This window comes from Pyrus communis, chromosome 1 (genome assembly GCF_963583255.1).
Source record: "Pyrus communis chromosome 1, drPyrComm1.1, whole genome shotgun sequence".
Classification (NCBI taxonomy): Eukaryota; Viridiplantae; Streptophyta; class Magnoliopsida; order Rosales; family Rosaceae; genus Pyrus; species Pyrus communis.
In genome coordinates, this window is record NC_084803.1 from 24,240,349 (window position 1) to 24,259,946 (window position 19,598).

Consider the following 19,598-nt stretch of genomic DNA (forward strand, 5'->3'; position numbering starts at 1 on the left):
ATTCGATCTTCAATTTAAAATATTTACACAAGTGGATACCACAAAATCTTATGTTATACTTAATGAAAGTATAAATAAACTCGAAGTATTAGTCAATCTATCGTTTTACGAATTCTCCAAAACTAATTTCAATGAGCCAAACCGTCAAAATTGTTTGTATATGCTTGGAGATCACATCAGCAAAAAATCACAAAAAAATAACATTCAGAGATCAAGTAACGGGACAAAACTTTTCGACGGTTATAAACGAAAAATCAAGATTTAACGGTTATTTTAACTCTGATTTTGATGAATTTTTACAGCTACACTCCTTGACCCTATATGAATACAAATAATGAATTTGATCTTCAATTTAAAATATTTACACCAGTGAATGTGGATATCACAAAATCTTATGTTATAATTTATATACTTAATAAAAGTATGAATCAACTATAATATTAATAATTATATACATTAATTTAATAATTTTATATCCCTAAAAAGTAAAAACTATAATAACTTTTGAGAAAGACTTACAATCTTAAAAACAAAAACTCTTTATCCTTGCACATTTAATATTTGTAATAGATTAGTAGTGTATGTATTATTTTTTTATTAGGCTTTTATTTTCGAGTGTAGATGTAGTACTTGAACGAGAAATGTTTTAATGTTTTGAAGTAATATTTATGTAGCAATGTGTGGTATGGGCAAATTTTTTAAAAATATATTTTTTTCTTAACGGGTCATAACGGGTCGGGTCACTTTACCCGTTGGGTAAAGTGACACGACCTGTTAAGGACCCGTTAAGATAACGGGTGTGACACGACACGACCCGTTAAGATAACAGGTGTTACACGAAAACGACACGAATACGATAGACACGACCCGTTTGCCAGGCCTACTATGCATTTGTGATCTTAATTTGAATTATGAAACTAGTTAAATTCAATTAATTTCTACCTTTGCATTTAAGCATTTTTTACGATTACTATTCACACTTATTAATTTGAGTTGGGAGTACATAACTGAACTTACAAGCTCTTATGTCAAATATGTTACTTGTTTCTTATATGTATATTAAGATGTTTCTAGTAATGATGAATTACCAGAGTAAATAGTCTTTCAATACAACTATTATATGTCGGCTTAATTCCCACACCTCTCTCCTTTTCCTCACCTTTTCACCTTCCCAATGAAACCAGAAACATGGTTGTCAATTTCAGTTCTCTCACACTATGAATTGGTAACCATGGTTTCCAATTGGAAAATATCCATCGAAATACACTGGGGAAACCGAGGATTTGAATCTGCAAACGGAAGAAACAACTTAAGATTTGAAATTCGGAAATGGAAAAAGTCTGGAGTAAACCCACAATTTGATTTTGTCTCTCTCTTTTCCAAACTTAGTTTTTTCTTATGGATTTCTCCCTATATCTTAATTTTTCTCTAAATTCCATCGGAAATTGGTGAATGTATATTTTTCGCTCTATGAGCTATTGGGTTTGCTTGATCGGTTTTTAATGGAGTTTTTGTAAATTCGGAGTCATGAGTCCATGACCTTTTCATGGTTTGAGAGACGTTGGCGAGAGAGGGTGAGGAAGAGGAGAGAGGAGAGAGAAATACCATTTTCCTTTTTTAACAGTGAGACCCAATTAAGGACTGCGGTGGTGACAAGGGAGTAGGACGGGAAGAGGGCGGTGACGATGAGTTTTAACAGTGAGACCCAAGGGCCCCGGCCTTTCTTTATCTCTTATTTTATGTTTAGCTTTTTCTACGTTGAAGGTTAACGGTGTCAATTTTTGAGTTAATGAATGGACACATGTCAACTAAATAAGAATTGAGACGCAAACGAGACACCAAAGTCGGGACAGGAGACCCTCGTCCACTTCGAATTGTGCTAAAGAGCATTTGAGTTTCCAACTTAACGTCGGATGTCAAGCCCAGACTTAATTCAACTTTTATTTCGAATTTATTTTCTATTTTGCATATATATATATATATATATATATATTATTTTTATTCACCGGTCCTATCCAATAGCATCTTCTTTCTCTTTTTTCTTTTGTCAATATGCAATGGCTTCTAAACCGTTCATATCTTGCCTTTTTGTATACATTTTCTTCGTAATTACAATTGTGTTATGGGAATTCAGTGCGAAGTAACAATTGTATATGTAAGGCAATGAAAGTTACTAGTGTTGCTATATTCTTCACCGTTGATTTTATTCAGATATACAAATGGCAAACTAATGTGGTGTAGGTAGCTGCAACACACACACACGATTCCATCTCTGTACGTTACATGCATAAACGAAGCAAGAGGAAAAATGTGCATTAAAGTTTATTCCATCCTTATCTTGAAGAATCTAATTGTAAATATATATTAGAACCAATTGGAGCAAAAAGGCATAATTTGTAGAGTAATGTTATTTATATCATGTTTTTGTATCATATTTTCATACCATTTTCGGTGGCATTTGATGTGGACAGCCATATTATTTGAATTAATCAGATTTTTAAATTTTGTTCATTATTTAATAAACTAATAATTAAGAAAAAAACTAGTTAATTAAATGATGATTGTGGTATACGAGGAGTCTTTCTCCTTTCTTTCCTTGAGTTTTGCAAATTTTTCAAATGATGTGGCTGTCCACATCAGATGTCACCTAAGATGGTATAGAAATGTAATATATAAACATGATATGAATAACATTACTCTAATTTGTTGTCTATGGTAGCCAAACAACAAAAGAAGGCACATGAACAACATCCATAGTTGTAGACAGTGTGTAAAAAAAAAAAAAAAAATTATTCTTCGAAGTTGTGCTAATGGTTGTCAAGGATAGGTACTACTAGTGAGGACGGTTTTGAACCAACTTTACCGCAAAATTATTTCTTCTAATTCATTGTAAGGAATCAAACTTTTGACCTAACCTAATCATAATATATCTTTAACTAATGACACCATTTAAATGGGTTAACTTCAAAAACTTACCAAAAATTGTTAATTTCCACATACAAGTAACAGTGAATTCTCAAACTAACTTGATATTATTATTTAATTTTCAACATTGATTAGGTCGAGAGTTCAAATTCCCTTCCCAAATCACCTAATAAAAATTTTCTCTCGAATTACATATGTAGTAAGTTGTAACTTATGCGATGGTCTGCTTTCTTACACTTGTTGCCCTCCTCCTATACCCATTAAACACAAGTCCACCTTTCTTCCTCCTCTTTGGATAAGATCATAACAGCGTCATCGATCACAAGACAGAGAGATAAGCCAGGAGAAAGCTAGCTCAAATGGTTGGAGTACCAGCTCTTTCAATATTCATCCTCCTCCTCCTCCTCCTCTTCAACCACCGCTACATCACCACAGCCTTCGCCACAGACTCGCCTGCTTGCAAGCCCACATGTGGATCCCTGCAACTGAGATACCCTTTTGGCACAGGCCCTGGCTGTGGCTCACCAATTTTCCAACCCTACATAACCTGCGCATTTATCAATAATCAGCAGCAGCTCCTCCTCCTCACCACCCACACAGGCTCATACCCTATCACTTCCATTTCCTACGCCACCCAAACCCTAATCCTAAGCCCACCCTCCATGTCCAACTGCACCTCCATGCAACCTTCTTCCTCCAACTTCGGCCTTGACTGGGCCTCCCCTTTTCAGCTCGGCCCATCAACTTTCATCCTCTTGTCCTGCCAGACCCCCACCTCTTCCCTCACCCTCAAACCCTCCGGCATCCCCGTCTGTGATCCCTCCTACTCTTACCTTTGTGCTTCTATATATACGTGTCCATCCGTCGTAGGTCTTGGCCTCCCCTTGTTCCCCCCAACAAACACATGCTGTGTGTATTCACCAGGGAATCTTGATGCTAAGGGTGAGTTGGACCTCCACGGGTTAAAGTGTGCCTCATTTACATCCGTGGTGTCTCTCGGAGACTACCCGACGGACCCTGTGCGGTGGGAGTATGGGGTGGCGTTGAAGTACAGTCACGGTGGTTTGGACAGTGGCATTGTGGATACAAAGTGCAAGAGCTGTGAGATGAGTGATGGGGTTTGTGGGTATAGGGTTGATGATCAGGATCAGTTTCTTTGTGTGTGTAAGAATGGTTACAACACCTCATCAGATTGCCATAATAATTACACTCCGGATTCGGAACTGCTTTGGGGCTCCGGCGCCTGTGATAATCATTTACCAGTTGCTATTTGTAAGTTGTTCTTCAATATTTTTCTTACCATTATTTAAGTAAATCGATGATATATTGATAATGAAATTGATTACAGCTAAACCATTTTAATAAGTGTGGTTAATTATTTATGAATGTTGATGCTAATTTGTTGTCATAAAGTGAGGTTTCATGGTGCGTAAAGTGCGCACCTGATGCCTTTCCCTCTGTATGTTTGCAATTGATGGGTTTTGTTTGTGTTGGGGAATAAAGACAAGTTTTATTGCGTGAGCAAAAGAGAGAGAACTTAAGCGTTAAGGAGCAATGGAAGTTACAAAACCTTTCAAATCGAAAAATATATCTAGTGTCTTGTTGGCTTTAGGTATTCCTCTTTAACCCACTACATACAACGTTTAAACTCTTATCTTCCTCTTAGTGTAGTTTAGAGTAAGAAAATTATTTATTAAAAAAAAAAAAGAATAATTTATAAACTCTAAGCTGATCGATCGTCATCTTTTGAATTTTGCAGGGAAAATGTGGTCTGCGCTTGTGGCTGGCTTGATGATCATAATGGCTTGAGAGAGAGATGGTTTTTGCTTGGAAATGCTTCTTTTGATTTGATCTGTGTAAGCTGTAACAGGACTTGGAAAAACTTAAGTTTTCTGACCGAAAACTGAGATTTGATTTGTTTGGAAATTGTCGTTTTTCAAATCTCAACAATCCGTTTGATAACCATTTTATTTTGAGTTTTCAGTTTTTGCTTTCACTTTTTTGAAAACTGGAAACTGAAATCTTGTCTGGTAGTTACTTTCAGTTTTTATTTAAAATAAAAACTGAAAACTACTTTTAGAGTTTACAAAATTTGGCCTTGAGATTTTACTTTTTAATTTTCAGTTTTCATTTTTCTAAAAAAACTGAAATAATTATCGGACAAGAATTCATTTTCGAAAATGTGAAAACTAAAAACTGAAAATGAAATAGCTATCAAATTGTTGTATGTTGTCAATATCTTATATATCATAATGTCATCGATCTTTGATCGCTGCATTTGTCAATAATAAATTTTGATCTATTTAATAAGGTTTTTTCATTAGCATCTCACATATTGTTAAATACATCCTACAAAATATAAATAACTTGTAACTCTAATATGAAATAACTATCCAAGCCCTAAAAATTCACTCATACTCTCCACCATAGAAGAAACCCCTAAAAACACAAACATATTGATGAAAAAAATTTATTTTTGACGACTAAATCGTAAGTTTTGGTTTCCCTTTCAATTTGGTTTAGGCCTTGAAGAAATTATTTGAATGATGCAATATAAAATTGGCTTCCAATCTATTTAGCCAATTTCCCATAAAAGAAAAAAAATGAAATTGTCAAATAATACTATTTTTCTTGATAAATTGTACTCACCCACCAATAGTTGTTAATTTAGCTTTTTATTATACGTTGAATAGTCAATCTTCCTTCTTGCAAATCCAACTTTGACATGTATGGAGAGATAATTTATCAACAATACAAAAGCAAAAGATTTTGTACAAGTGTCGAGCTCTAATTAACAGGTAAATAGAAACAGGAATAAAGGTGAGCAACTTATCGGGCATCATCTGCGCATATGTGTACTACATAGGATATGCCATGCTCCACTTGAAAGTTGGGTAGTGGGAGCTTGGAAACCTTAACCATCCAATTAATCATTTTTGTAAATTGGTAAGGACGAATTCGAACCCGCAGAGAAGGGCTATCAATAAGAATACAAAAACCAAAATATAAATTATAACTCCAGTTGGCAAGATTGTCCGCCGCATTATTCGTTTCCTTCTCAATGTGTCTGATCTCACAGTGAAAAAATCGATTTTGAAGACCTCAAATGTTGATCAAACGGGGAAGCAAAAGGATGGCACAAACCAGCATCATCCTGATGTAACAAATTAAGAACATAATACGATTCAACAGCGAGCTTAAGGCCAAAGCGGATCCCGAACTTTGAATATCTTTCACTATTGAGAAGAGAAGTATTATTTAACATTCCCGGTTTGATGTTTACTATACACAGGCTTAACGTTTAAAGAGTCCAAAGCTAGTGAAAGCATCTTTACTTCCATAAAGTATAAAGTCATTGTAAACATCCGAGAGCATAATCTTTGCTGTGATTTACTATAAAGCCATATAACTTGCTAGATACTATTGATAGAGAATGTTTTCCTTGCCTGAATTATGATGCCAGGTTCGATCTGAACCACACAACATAAATTAAAACAAAAAAGTGCAGTATTATTGATTCTTAGCCTTTTGGTGCAATTGAAGCCTTGGTCCCTGAATTAATAATCCATGATATGAAACAATAGTCTTTATGGGTAACACCATGTCCCAAAAAAAAAGGGGTTTAAAGGGAAAATAAGGTTGATTTACCTAAAAGAACTATAGTGCTCTGTATTATAGCGAGTTCAGGAGCCAGAGCGCCAATTGAATCAAAATTTAGGGGTCCATGCTCCAATTTTCTCTAAATCAAAATGATCGTGGAGCAATGTCTAGAATCAAAGTCCGGCGACACAATTCTCTTAAGTTGCCAGTCAATCTGATAAGAAAACATATTGATCATATGAACATACAAGCAGTATAAGATGGATCTGCATAAATCAAGTTCTTGCAAAACCAATCATTGTTCTACCGTGATGGACCAAAAGACATTTTGGGCGGTGATGTATACTCTTCTGCTTTCTAAACAAACAAAATAACTTCTAGTACAAAATTCAACTCGCACATATAATCCACAATACAGAAACTCATATCCAATAATGTCAGAAAATGATCATCTTGATTAGCCTTCACCTTTTCTTGGTATCTCAATCCATCTTGTGGCCGTTGCTGTGGTTTTCTTGTTTCGGTTTAGGGAGTGGATCGATGAGGAAAGCCTTCATGTGCTTGCACATCTCTTTGGGGTTCTCTGCATTTATAGCATGCCCTGCGTTCTTTATGATCACTAGTTCTGCACTTTCACCTATTGACAGCAAAGGGAGAAGAACAGTAAGACTAAACGCTGTTCCAACAATTTAGAGCTTTCCTCTGAAGAGTTTATGATCACTACTCCTGAATAACAGAGGAAAGCTGTGTCTCTGTGATACTACTTTTATGCGAGGCAATGCAAAGTCCAAAACAGACATCAATTATCAAAAGACATAAATTGTTGTTGCTGATGGTGATAGAGCAGAACTTTATTAGAATTAATTTTAGGGAACTTTAACGAAAAACTCCTGGTACTATTCACTTTAACGAAAAACCATATTTTTACACTAAAAAATCAATCATGGCACTATTCACTTTACCCTTTATTTTGTCCTTATCGTTAAAACTCAAAGTTTTCAAGTCATTTGTATTAGTTATTCTTTAATTTTACCCATAACCATTAACAAGAGACATACAAATTAAATTTCACAGGTAAATAGTTATACCCATAACAGTTTATTTATTTAAATAATTATCCAAAGCCATAACCAAAAGTTTTATATCGTTAAAACTCAAAGTTTTCAAGTTTTTTTCATTAGTTTTCCTCTTTTTCCTCATTTTTTTTTTCTGTCAATAATGCATGGTACTGCAACATACAACACACCTTCCCCAAATACTAAATTTATTGTAGTTTATGAAGACATGGGATTTGATCAAATGTAGCGGGACACATGGCAGCCCACTTGCATGTAAGTCTCACTCAATCGAATATATTAAAATTCTAGAAGCCTTGGGCAAACTAGGGATTTTGTATACATACAAAATAAGAAAGGGCATTCTCTTAGGAGTATGCTGACATTTTACTTTTCACACATTCATTGATAATTTCTGTCCGTTGATCTTCTTCAATTCATCAGATTTGACAGCTGAAAATTAAAAAGGTGTGTGAGAAGTAAAATGGGATGTGTGGATATCACATCCCATTTTCAACAGAAGGCATTTCTTCAACCTGAAACCTTCAATAAATACTTTATTAAGATTGAGGTTCAAACGTTCTGTAATCACTCAGGGGATCAAAAAATTAGTAAATCTCCACTATCCTGAGGGATTAAAGGAACATTTGGATTTGGCAGTTCTCCGAAATCCAACTTCAAATGCTTGAGATTTTTAGTGTAGGAAATAAAACAGCTGCTGATGCACTCTCACGGTTTCAAGAAATCAACAAATGAATGTATACAAGCACACAAAAGCATAAGTAGCTAATAAAGTAGCTTAAAACCTAACATTGACTTCTGATCCATGTTCAATAGGCATCCACGGACCGGAGAATGGGGCAATTAAGTTTACTCTTCAACCATGCTCCTAATGCCATAGCTATGTTCTAAGAAATAAAATCTAAAAATCAAGCAGGAAGAAAAAGGTAGTGTTTTCTGAAATCAATTCAGTATGGTTCATTTTTGGAGAAGATATGAACGCAATTATGCTAACAGAGCATTAAAATCATTCTGTAATGCATGTATATCTCGACAATTATCTCCAACAGGCTATCAGTATCACATGGTTAAAAGCAGTACAGCGCACTGAACAATGATACTACGTCAAAATTAGTTCAGTAGTGGTCATGGCCTTGTTTTTGCAGGTGGTGGACTGAAACTCGGGACACAGGATCAAACTTTTCCTTTTCTGTAAGTGAATGCAGTAGATCCTGATAACTCCTTTTGTAAACTGATTTCCGTTTCTCTTAATTACACAAGTTAGACGACACTCCAACCCTTTGTCTTTCCGATGCTCTGGTCCTCCATCATTTTTCTCACATTTATAGCTGCCTCCCACGTCCCAATAGGACTACAAGTTCGAAAGCATTATATAGTAGCCATCATTTTCTGGATCAGATTTCATAGCATGCCTTGCAACCCTTACGCCCAACTCAATTTCATTGTGAATCTTGCAGGCAGCTAACAATGATCCCCACACACCACCATCAGGAGAAATGGGCATTGACAGAACCAAATCTTCAGCTTCTTGCAGTGTACCGGACCTGCCAAGAATACCTACCATACAAGCATAGTGCTTCAAATGTGGTTGTAAGGAAAGATCTTGCATTCTACAAAACAGATGTTTCCCTTCTTCAACCAGCCCTGAGTGATTACAGGCTGAGAGGAGAGCAAGAAAGGTGAGTTCATTTGGTTTAACATTTAAATCTTCCATCTCGCGGAAAAGTTTTGTTGCAGATTCTGCATGTCCATGTGTTGCATAACCTGAGATCATCACATTCCAAGAAATGACATCCCTATCTTCCATTGAGTTGAACAACTCTCTTGATTTCTCAAGCTGCCCACATTATGCATACATATCAACTAATGCAGTGGCAAGGGATAAATTGATCTCAAGATGTCTTTCCTTAATGTAACAATGAACTTTTTTTCCTTCTTCCAGAGATGCGAGATGAGAGCAAGCTGAGAGCACTGTTACCGATGTTGCTGAGTTGGGCATGAAGTTTTTTGCAATCATCTTATGAAATAGGGCTATGGCCTCAAAATAATGTCCATTGTGAGTGTGAGATGAGATCAATGAGTTCCATGTTATAATATCTTTCTGTGTCCCAGAAAAAATTCTCCTTACAATGGTCAAATAACCAATTTTTCCTTACATGTCTATGAGTGTGTTGGCTACTGAGACATTTTCATCCATTGAAGCCTTAATTATAAAGCAATGAAGTGATCGGCCAAGATGGATTGCTCCCGTCTGAAAACACGAACAAATCACAGATATCAAGCCATTAGAATCAGCTCCAATGCTTCGATGTTTCATCTTCCTAAACAGTTCTATGCATTTTGTATGCAGTCCCATCTTACCATAGCCATAAAGCATAGTGTTACAAGACTCTTTGTTCTGGTGCTGCATTCTGCTAAAGAGCTTCTCTGAAAGAGTCAACAACTCAAACTTGCAGTACAGGGACAGTAGTTTACTATGAATATTCTGACTCAATGCATAATTTCTGGGGTGGGTTCGAAAAACCGAAAACCGAAAAAAACCGTACCGAAAACCGAACCGAGGCCGAAAAAACTGAACCGAAAAAAAAAACCGAATCGAAAGTGTAAAACCGAACCAAACCGAATCTGGTTCAGTTCGGTTCGATTTCTAAGGTTTTGAAACCGGACCGGACCAAACCGAACCGAAGTAAGGCAAAACGACGTCGTTTTATATTTAATTATAAATTAATAATTTTTTTTTTTATCTTGAAGACTTGAACGGCGTCGTCTCGCACTCACTCTCGACTCCTCGAGTCTCGTCTTCAGTCTGAAAGTGAAGTGAAAGTGTGAAACCCCTAAACACTAAACAGATCCGCCGCTCTTCCGCTTCCGGCCTTCCCTTTCCCTTATCCTCCTTTGCACTCTCACTCTGGACCATCTCCTTCCCAGATCCGCCGCTCTTCCGCTTCGTCTTCTTCCTCCTTCCCTGCGACCTGCCTCACACATCTCGCCAATGCGACGCCGTCTTACTCTCTCTCAGTCTCTCACCCCCGTGACGGCGTGACCTGTGATCAGTAACCCGCGCGCGACCCACGACTTCCTCTCGCCGTTTCTAATCTCCAGTCTTGACCCACAAATTCCCTCCTTTGCAAGGTTAGTCTCTCACCCAGACCCAGTCACCCTGCTCTGCTGTGAACTGTGATGCGTTGTGTAGATTTTTTTTTTTCGATTTCATTGGTTATAATTTGTAGACATTTCTATTGGGTTGGGTATGCTATATTGCTATAACCATTGTTTTAATTTTGGTTTATAAACATTATTCAGATTTCAGACATTGTGTAACCTTATTAAGAGTCTCAGACATTTGTAATTGGTTATAAACATTGGTTCTTCTGATCTGTAAATTTTTAAATCCCCACCTCCCAAAATTACATTGGCTTAAGTTAAATTAATTAGCGATTTAAGTGATCTACTTAACTAGAAACAGTATGATTATGATAGTTGAATTGTGATTTGCTGTTTGAAACGAATAATACGCAAGTATAACCAAGACACCTGACAACAGAAGAATTCACAGAACCTAAACCTAATAAAGCTATACAGTTGTTGGTATATAAGGTATGGAAGAATCTGTAAAAGAAGGTTTAGGCAAATGAAATTGGAAAAGAAGTGGTTTCTTTTCCAAGCATGATTAAAAGTTTAAAACTGAAGTGGACAACAACGATAATGGTATGTCCACAGCACACAATTGAATTCAACCTACCGAGAAGATGTTGCATTAGCCTCTGTGCCTTCAGTTTTCCGTCTGCTATTCCCCAAGTTTAAGAGTTCAAGAATCTTATCTGCTGATTGTACCTGAATAAGTAAAATGAGTTGGGTGGGAGTAGGAGACTGAAGTTGTCATGGTGTGCTTGATGTTCTGTATAGTGCATAAAATGAGTTCTCTGTCAACCGTGATGTTTCTATTCAATAGCACAATGTTATATGGTAAAACCTATACGTGTTATTATTTTATTTGATGGGGACGTTATGTTGATGTTAAATCTATTTTCGTGTAATTTCTTTTCTTATATGGAAATTTTAACACGTAACTTGTTGTACATTTTTTTTCCTACCTATTAACACCTATAATCAGATCATGTACAATCGGTTATACACAAAATTTTGTTGTACAAAAGACATAAAGTGTATGTTACAGTTACTTGCTCCATTTTTTCTTGAATAGATTAAGCTACTTAGTATTATTTAATACTAAAAATAAACTGACAGAAACAAAAAAAAAAAAAATACTTTACTTACTTTCTAATTATTTAATACAATTTCGGACTCTTAAACATGCTTATTTGCTTGTGTTTACTTGTTTGGTATATTGATACCTTTGGGGTCGGATTGGGTAGGTGGAGTCAACTGTAAAGGCTAAATTGGCTAAGCAGACATTTCTCCTTCTTCCAGGTGTCTGACTTTCCACATTTAATCCTCTCTCAACTAAAATTCATAGAAACAAAATGAAATTAATCATTTGTAATAAGAAGGATGATTAATTCATAAAATCGGAATAAGATTTGTAACAAACGATAGAATATTCTAAACTAAATTCTTCTAAACTATGAGAAGAGGCAGAATTTACAGATAGTCAATTATTCACAGATAGTCAAACCAGATGCAAATAGATGGCTGAATGTCAACCTCGATACACCTCAGCCCAGCAACAATTACTCCTTGCTCTGGGTCCTCTCTGAGTTCCAAATGGCCAGATGACTTTTCAAGCAAATCATAGACGTCCAATTCAAGAATCACTTTCATATTTGTATCTAAATATTGTGGAAATAAAATATGAAACAATTTTTTCAAAAAGAACACAGGCACTGTTAATGAATTTAATTTCTTAATAAATTGTATGCCCCACCTCATTGTGTCCCAACTTATACAGTTTTTACTTAAGCATGACGACTTTACTTATACAGTTTTTTTTTTTTTTTTCAAAGAAGAATATTATTGGATACGAACATAAATGTTTATTATAACTTATTATATGTTTTGTATCTTAATTAGATGAAGTCAAGTGCATCAAAGGCCTCGAGCTCAAGCTCAAACTCAATGAGATCATCAAATAGCTCCCATGAAAAAATAAACTCATCTACTTCTACTCCATCACAAGTAAGTTGTCATCTCTATACTTTCTCTATGGTTCTTATGTCTCAATTTATTTAATAGTTAATTGTAATGATTCTTACTCTTATTTTTGAAGGACATTGTTGGTGAATCAACTCCACCTCAACCCCCCATGGTGGCAACTCAACAAACTCCTCTTACTCATGGTGGATCCACAAATTTATTGGATGCAACTCCAAAACAAGGTGGCTCAAGTGATCAAGTAAAGAAGACACTCTCTTGGATTCACTAAAAAGTCATTCAAGATCTACAATTTGGGAGCATTTTGATAGGATAATTGAGGGAGGTAGAGTTAAAGGGGTGTGCAAGTATTGCAACAAATTGTATATGGCCGACACGGATAAAAATGGTACAACTAGAATAAGAAATCACTTAGCTAGATGTAGGAGCTATGGTCCTAATAAGGAAATATTTGCCGCAAATAGGCAAAATATCTTAACCTTTGCCGGCACAAAAGATAAGTTGGAAGCTATTGGTTTTTCTCAAGTGGAAGTTACTAAGGCTTGTGTTGAGAGGATAATTATAGACGAGTTACCTTTTTCTTTCGTCAAGGGAGATGGTTTTCGTCATTTTTGCATGCATGCTTGTCCTTTGTGGAGAGTACCTAGTTGTAAGACAATAGCTAAAGATGTACTTGGCTTGTTTTACTCCGAAAAGGAGAAAAAACATTTAGGGTGTGTCTAACAACGGATACATGGACTTCTATTCAACAAATAAATTACATGGTTCTCACCGCTCATTTTATTGATGATGATTGGATGTTACATAAAAAGATTTTGAACTTTTGTGTCATTCCAAATCATAAAGGAGAATCCATTGCTCAACTTTTGGAGGAGTGTTTGGTGGAGTGGGGCATAGAGAAGGTGTTAACTATTACGGTTGACAATGCTTCGGCAAATGATTCCGGCTTAAGGGATTTGGTGCACCGAATAAGCGGGTGGGGATTCCTAATGCACTTTTGCATGATGGAAAGTATTTGCACATGAGGTGTGTTGCTCATATCCTTAATTTGGTGGTGAATGATGGGATAAAGATGTTGAATACCGCCATACAAAGCATTCGTAATGCGGTTAGGTATGTAAGATCTTCCCCTCAAGGGTTGGAGAGCTTTAAAAGGTGTGTTGAGAAAGTGAGAATAGAAAGCAAAGGGCTTGTGATTTTAGATGTCCCTACTAGGTGGAATTCCACATTTTTAATGTTAGAATCGGCTTTGAAGTTCAAGATGGTTTTTGATAGGTTGAAAGTAGATGATGGTCATTACCTTCCTTACTTTACTAAAGAAAATCATGATAATATAAGGGAGGGGCCACCTTCGACTCATGATTGGAGTGAGGTGGGAATATTTGCATCCTTTTTGAGACCTTTCTATGAAGTCACTTTAAAAGTGTGCTGTTCTAATACTCCAACAATTCATACTACTTTTGTTGATTTGTTTAAGATCAAAAGTCTCCTCCTTGAAAACAAAGATAATGAATTCTTGTCTATGATCTCCATGTTGATGCAAGAAAAATATGACAAATATTGGGGTTCAATTGATGATATGAATCAATATGTTTTTATTGCACTTGTGCTTGATCCTCGCCATAAATTGGACAAAGTGGTTGATTATTATGAGATATTATATGGCGAGGATGAGGAAAAAGTTGAAATTGCAACCAATGCGGTGAAAATTTTGTTGTTTGATCTTTACAAGATTCATGAAGAGTTGTCTTTTGATACACAACAAAGCACAAGTAGTGTTGGTAGTTCTCAATCGGCAACTACAAGTGGAGATCCTTTATCAAGCATGACGGAGATTGAAAGAAAGTTGAAAGAGAAAAGTGAAATGAGAAAAGCAAAGAGAGCCCGTATTGTGCACAATGATTTGGATAGGTATCTTTCGGATCCTAATGAAGGGGAAGAAGAGGCAAACTTTGATATCTCGAATTGGTGGAGGGTGAATGGGCTTTCTAAGTATCCTATTTTGGCACGAGTTGCAAAGAGATTTTAGCTATTCCCGTATCAACCATTGCTTCGGAATCCTCCTTTAGCACAAGTGGACGAATAATTGATCCATATCGTAGTTCTTTGAGTCCAAAAATGGTGGAAGCTTTGATATGTACACAAAATTGGCTTAGGTCAATTCATGTAGCATTACATCATGAGCCAACCATTGAGGAGATTGAATTTTGTGAAGAAGTTGAGAAAGGTAATTTTACTTATTGCATTTGGTTTTGTTAGACTATTTTAATTACATGCTAAGTCGCATGCTTGCTTTACATCATGTTGTTTCATTTTTTATTTGTATGTAGAAATGGCAAGTGGAAACTCAAACAAAGGTGCTATGTTGCTGCCTAGGCCGCCTAAGCGTTGAGCTTGAGGACTTGGAATATTTTATTTGTGCCAAGACATGAAATGATGAAACCTTGAAGGTTTATTTCACTTGTGTGATGTTTATTGTAAATATGGACTTTTTGAAGACTTAAACTTTGATGTTTATTGAAGTTTGGACTTTGGAAATTGGAAGACTTGATTGATGATTCTAGTTGGAACTTAGAAGACTTAAACTTTGGATTCTAATTGTGGTTTTGTTGTTGAATATGGTCTAAGGTTATGATAGTAGTACCACTTCTCAAATGGCATATCTTTCCTTTTATATCAAATGTAGATGTGTAAAATTGATTTCATACTTGTAGGTTTTCATGTGGATGACTTTGAAGAAGTGACTTTGAATGTGAACTTTCATATTTCCTTAAAAAAAAAAAAAAAAAAAAACCCGAAACCGAATCGAGAAAAACCGAACCAAAAAAAAAACCGAACCGAGAAAAATCGAAATAAAATTGAACCGAACCGAACCGAACCGAAATTTCGGTTCGGTTTCGGTTTTGAGAAAAAACCAAACCGCTGAGAACCGAACCCAGCCCTAATTTTGCCTCATGACTAATCCTACGAACGCCTTACCTTCATTGACATTGGATGAATTTCTAAACCCAGAAAGCACGCAACTGACAACAATTTCATCTGGATATATATCACTATCCTGCATTTCCCAAAACAAACTTAATTCAGTCATTAACCCAGATCTAGCATAAACACCAATAATCCAAGATATAACATCTTTATTTTCTACATCACAAAACGAAAGATAAGATTCTTCAGGTGTCCCGCATCTGGAATACATGGACAAAAGCAAAGATTTAACATCTCGAGAACACCCAGTCCCACTTTTCACTACAAAACCATGCAAGCATCTACCTTCTACTAAAGCACCCAGGTCCCCACAAGCTTGAAGCCCAACTTCCAACGTTCTGAAAGTTGGCCTCTCACCAATGCCACCAACCCTATGCATCTCACAAAGATACTCCAAACCCTTCTCGCTCTCATCATTCTGCACATACCCAATTATAAGCGCGGTCCAACAAACCACATCTCTCACAGTAATTTCATCAAACATAAGAGATGCATCCTCCATTTGACCACACTTTGAATACATATACACAAAAGAAGATCCAACTGCCGAATTACCCGCGAAGTTCCCGAGTTTCTTAGCCAACCCACGAACACTGTTACCATGGTCAAGCAGCATCAACTCGGCGCACGAGGCAACCACCATCGGAAGAGTAAATTGGTTAGGAGATAAACCCAAACCCCGCATTTGGAAAAAGAAATCGAGGGCCTTCGAGTAATTGGCATTTAAGAAATGGGTTTTGATTATGGAGTTCCAAAGAAAGGTATCTTTGGGAGAAACTGAAGCAAATAATTTGGTGGAGAACGTGGGTTTGGAGAAAGACGCATAGAGAGAGATGAGCTTTGCGGCAATGAAGATGTTGTTTGAGTTTCCAGACGATACAATGAGAGCGTGGGACCGAGAGAGATGCTGCAAAGTTGGAAGTTGGTCAGAGAAAAAAGAATCGAGATGGCGGTTAAGGTAGTTAGAAGAAGAGAAAGAACAAAATGGAAGAGAGGAGGCAAGGCGTCCGAACAAGTAGAGGGGTTTACGTCTGAGCATGAACATGGAATCTCGAACGGTTTCTTGGGTCTTGGCCTTTTATTTATTAAAATGTTACTTTTACAATCTATTTGTATCATCTATTTAATAAAGATGGTATGATACTATATACGTTGGTGGGCCATATCCCTATTAAATTGATAATACAAATAAATTGTAAGTCTCACGTTACTCTTTATCTATATTAGCATATGCTTGTGAACTATTTGATTTTATTTTATTTTATAAAGGAGTGTGATTGGATTTTAAAATTCTTCAAAAAACAAATAAGTTATGAAAAATAGTACAATGATGGGACAGTTATAAACATTATATTAAAGTGTGATTGTATAAATTCTAGATTAGATTTGATATTAGTTATTCTTCCCTATTATGACTTGTATTCCTTGGAGGAGAAGGATTATTCCTTCCCTTATTACCATTGTTCTAAACATCCTCGCCTAGCACTGTCTAGGCCCTGCTTAGGCACTAGGCAGCCACCGTCTCGATTAATGCTTAGTCGTTTGAAACTTAAGAAAGGGCGCCTAGACCTATTGAGGTGCCCGCTTAGAGCCGCCTAGGCACCTGCCTAAGTTGTGGCTCACTTAGATAGAAAAACAGATAACTTTCATTTTGCATTTTATTTTTTCAATAAATTGTAAGAGACTTGTTGAATACTTAAATGAAAACACATTATATGCTTGTTCCTCATTATGTTCCAATAGTTCATAATATATATATATATATATATATATATATATATATATCATTCTATTATGTAGTTTATGATGAAATTATATGTATTTTAAGTATAAACAGACATTTATTTACACGAAATATAATAGATTTATTTAAATTCGTCTAGTCCGCCTAGGGGCTAGGCCCCAGTTGGCCTCTCGACTAGTGCCTAGCTTCTTTTAGAACTTTGCTTATTACTATAAATAAACGCAATGTGTAGAGAGAATAACACATCCTCTACCCAACCTTACAAACACATCTCTTTCCTTACTCTCTCTCTGACAGTCCTCTCTCTCTTGTCAGATTAAAATAAGTCACAACACGCTCTTACCATTGCGCTGAGGGATTTGACGTGGAAGTTTTCTGCATCAAACCAGTTCATTAATATCATCACGCAATTAGATTCTTTCAAAACAATGGTTTTTATCTTGACATTTTTGTAGCCCTGATAGCATATGAACATTCACCATAATGCATTACCCAACTTTACGTTTTTTCGAATTTTAGATTCTACATAAATTGTGTATGCATTATATTCGTAATTATTGAATTATGTGAATTGATATTGCCATGAATTGCATCAAATATATGTTCATACATTGAATTATATGTTGAATATGCATGATTATACTCTGAAAAGAAAAAAAAAATTTAAATTAGGATTTCGATTGGATACCTTGTTTGCAACGGCTTTGAGCTACGCCGCTGTGCAAGTCGCCAACACCAGGCCAGTAGCCTACGTCGGCTTAGCGAGCCCAGCCCAACCACGAGTCACAAGGCTACAAGCCTAAAGAACCAAGTGGTGCGTTTTGGCACCATCGTCCCTAACCCAAACCCTTGGCCTGAAGTTGAGACCTCCCCCATCGAATTTTCTGACAAGATCTCGACCTACAGTCGTGCGATTTGGACGAAATTCATCATTTTCAATAACGATCTTCGAAATTCCAATAGAATTTTGTGAGTTTTTCACGGGATTCACGTAGAATCCTTTCAGTTCTCACACCACCGATGTTGAGGCTTTACCTCCATCGCCAAAACTCGATTCTCCGATGAACCATGGCTTGCCTCGACCAAGGAAAAATCGCTTGAAGCGGTGTTGTTGATTTTCTCCGTCAAATTCCCACACCCAACGTCGATGGCCTGCAAATCCAATGCAAGCCCTGAAGGGCCTGAAGGGCCTCAATTTCTTTCTGTTCATATGGCACAATAACTCTTTAGGCTTGCTTGTGCTTGCTGCCTTGATCCACATCACTAGCCTTTTAGGCTTTAGTGATTATCAGCCTGAGAACCAGTGCCACACACGATCACAGCCTTATGCTGGTGTATGTGTGCCTGCGTCACGTCGAAGCAAACCCTCTGTTTAGGGCCTCTGTGCCAGGGCCTACGTGAACATGCCCCCTATGTACAATTTGGGTCCCCTTGTTGGACTCGACCTGTGACACTAGCATGTGGGCTATAGTGTCTTTGCACCTGCAACACACTAGATCCTAGCCCTGGCTAGTGCATCTGTGTACCTACCCCCACCTACACATGATCCTAGCCCGCTGCTGGAGTATTGGTGTACTCTACTGCGATGCACTTGATCCACAACCATTTAGGCCTGCAGCCCACCCGTGTTACCATGGGCTTGCTTGCAGCTAGGCCCGTGCCTATCCTAGCCCATTTTTGGGCCTGGACCTCACGCCATCAATTTACTCAGCCCATCTGTGGGTTTCAGCCCACTGTTTTGGGCCTCAAGTGTTAGTAGCCTACTTTTTTAGACCCTTCAGGTTTATAATTTTTCACCCAAACTTTAATTTTGGCCTGAAGTCCAAATAATTAATTCAATTATAGTTATAGGCCCCGAAGACCTATTTGCATATTTTGGTTGCATATTTCTGTATATATATTTGTGTTTGTCTGCAAGAACATATGAACCTGAAGTTCATAATTCTTTCGAAACCTAAAGTTTTTCAAAACATGCCTTGTTTGAAAACCTGAAGTTTTTCTTAAAACATCACCCGTGAAAACCCAAAACTTTTCATGTAACTTTAAACCAATAAATATCTATTAAAACCTGAATGTTCTAGTCCCATGTGAATGGATTGATTTGTCTCCATTAGACTAACCACATTCTTGTCCATTTACTTTGTGATATGGAC

At 36.7% G+C, this 19,598-nt stretch overlaps 3 protein-coding genes across 4 annotated transcripts; 2 read left to right on the forward strand and 1 right to left on the reverse strand.

Annotated features, from left to right (window-relative positions):
• Positions 1–3,157: 3,157 nt before the first annotated feature.
• LOC137720162 (wall-associated receptor kinase-like 20) lies at positions 3,158–5,153 on the forward strand. Of its 2 annotated transcripts, none has more exons than XM_068459180.1 (2): positions 3,158–4,197; positions 4,685–5,153. In XM_068459180.1, the coding sequence occupies exons 1-2, from the start codon at positions 3,285–3,287 to the stop codon at positions 4,732–4,734; spliced, it is 963 nt and encodes a 320-aa protein (XP_068315281.1). In that variant the 5' UTR covers positions 3,158–3,284; the 3' UTR covers positions 4,735–5,153. The 2 variants fall into 2 exon arrangements, with proteins under 2 accessions (XP_068315281.1, XP_068315289.1); XM_068459188.1 differs by lacking the exon at positions 4,685–5,153 and adding an exon at positions 4,429–4,572.
• Positions 5,154–13,785: 8,632 nt separating this feature from the next.
• Positions 13,786–14,742, forward strand: LOC137725017 (zinc finger BED domain-containing protein RICESLEEPER 2-like). The gene has a single exon (XM_068463635.1). The coding sequence runs from the start codon at positions 13,786–13,788 to the stop codon at positions 14,740–14,742; it is 957 nt and encodes a 318-aa protein (XP_068319736.1).
• A 912-nt stretch (positions 14,743–15,654) lies between these two features.
• Positions 15,655–16,386, reverse strand: LOC137725025 (pentatricopeptide repeat-containing protein At4g39952, mitochondrial-like). Its single transcript, XM_068463639.1, has one exon. It carries the CDS (start codon positions 16,384–16,386, stop codon positions 15,655–15,657), a length of 732 nt encoding a protein of 243 aa, XP_068319740.1.
• Positions 16,387–19,598: the final 3,212 nt, after the last annotated feature.

Coding starts and splice junctions, on each gene's coding strand:
- LOC137725025 (XM_068463639.1), bottom strand. CDS start 16,386: ATGCGGGGTTTGGGTTTATCTCCTAACCAATTTACTCTTCCGATGGTG.
- LOC137725017 (XM_068463635.1), top strand. CDS start 13,786: ATGTTGAATACCGCCATACAAAGCATTCGTAATGCGGTTAGGTATGTA.
- LOC137720162 (XM_068459180.1), top strand. CDS start 3,285: ATGGTTGGAGTACCAGCTCTTTCAATATTCATCCTCCTCCTCCTCCTC. Junction 4,198..4,684: donor TCATTTACCAGTTGCTATTT/GTAAGTTGTTCT, acceptor TGAATTTTGCAG/GGAAAATGTGGTCTGCGCTT.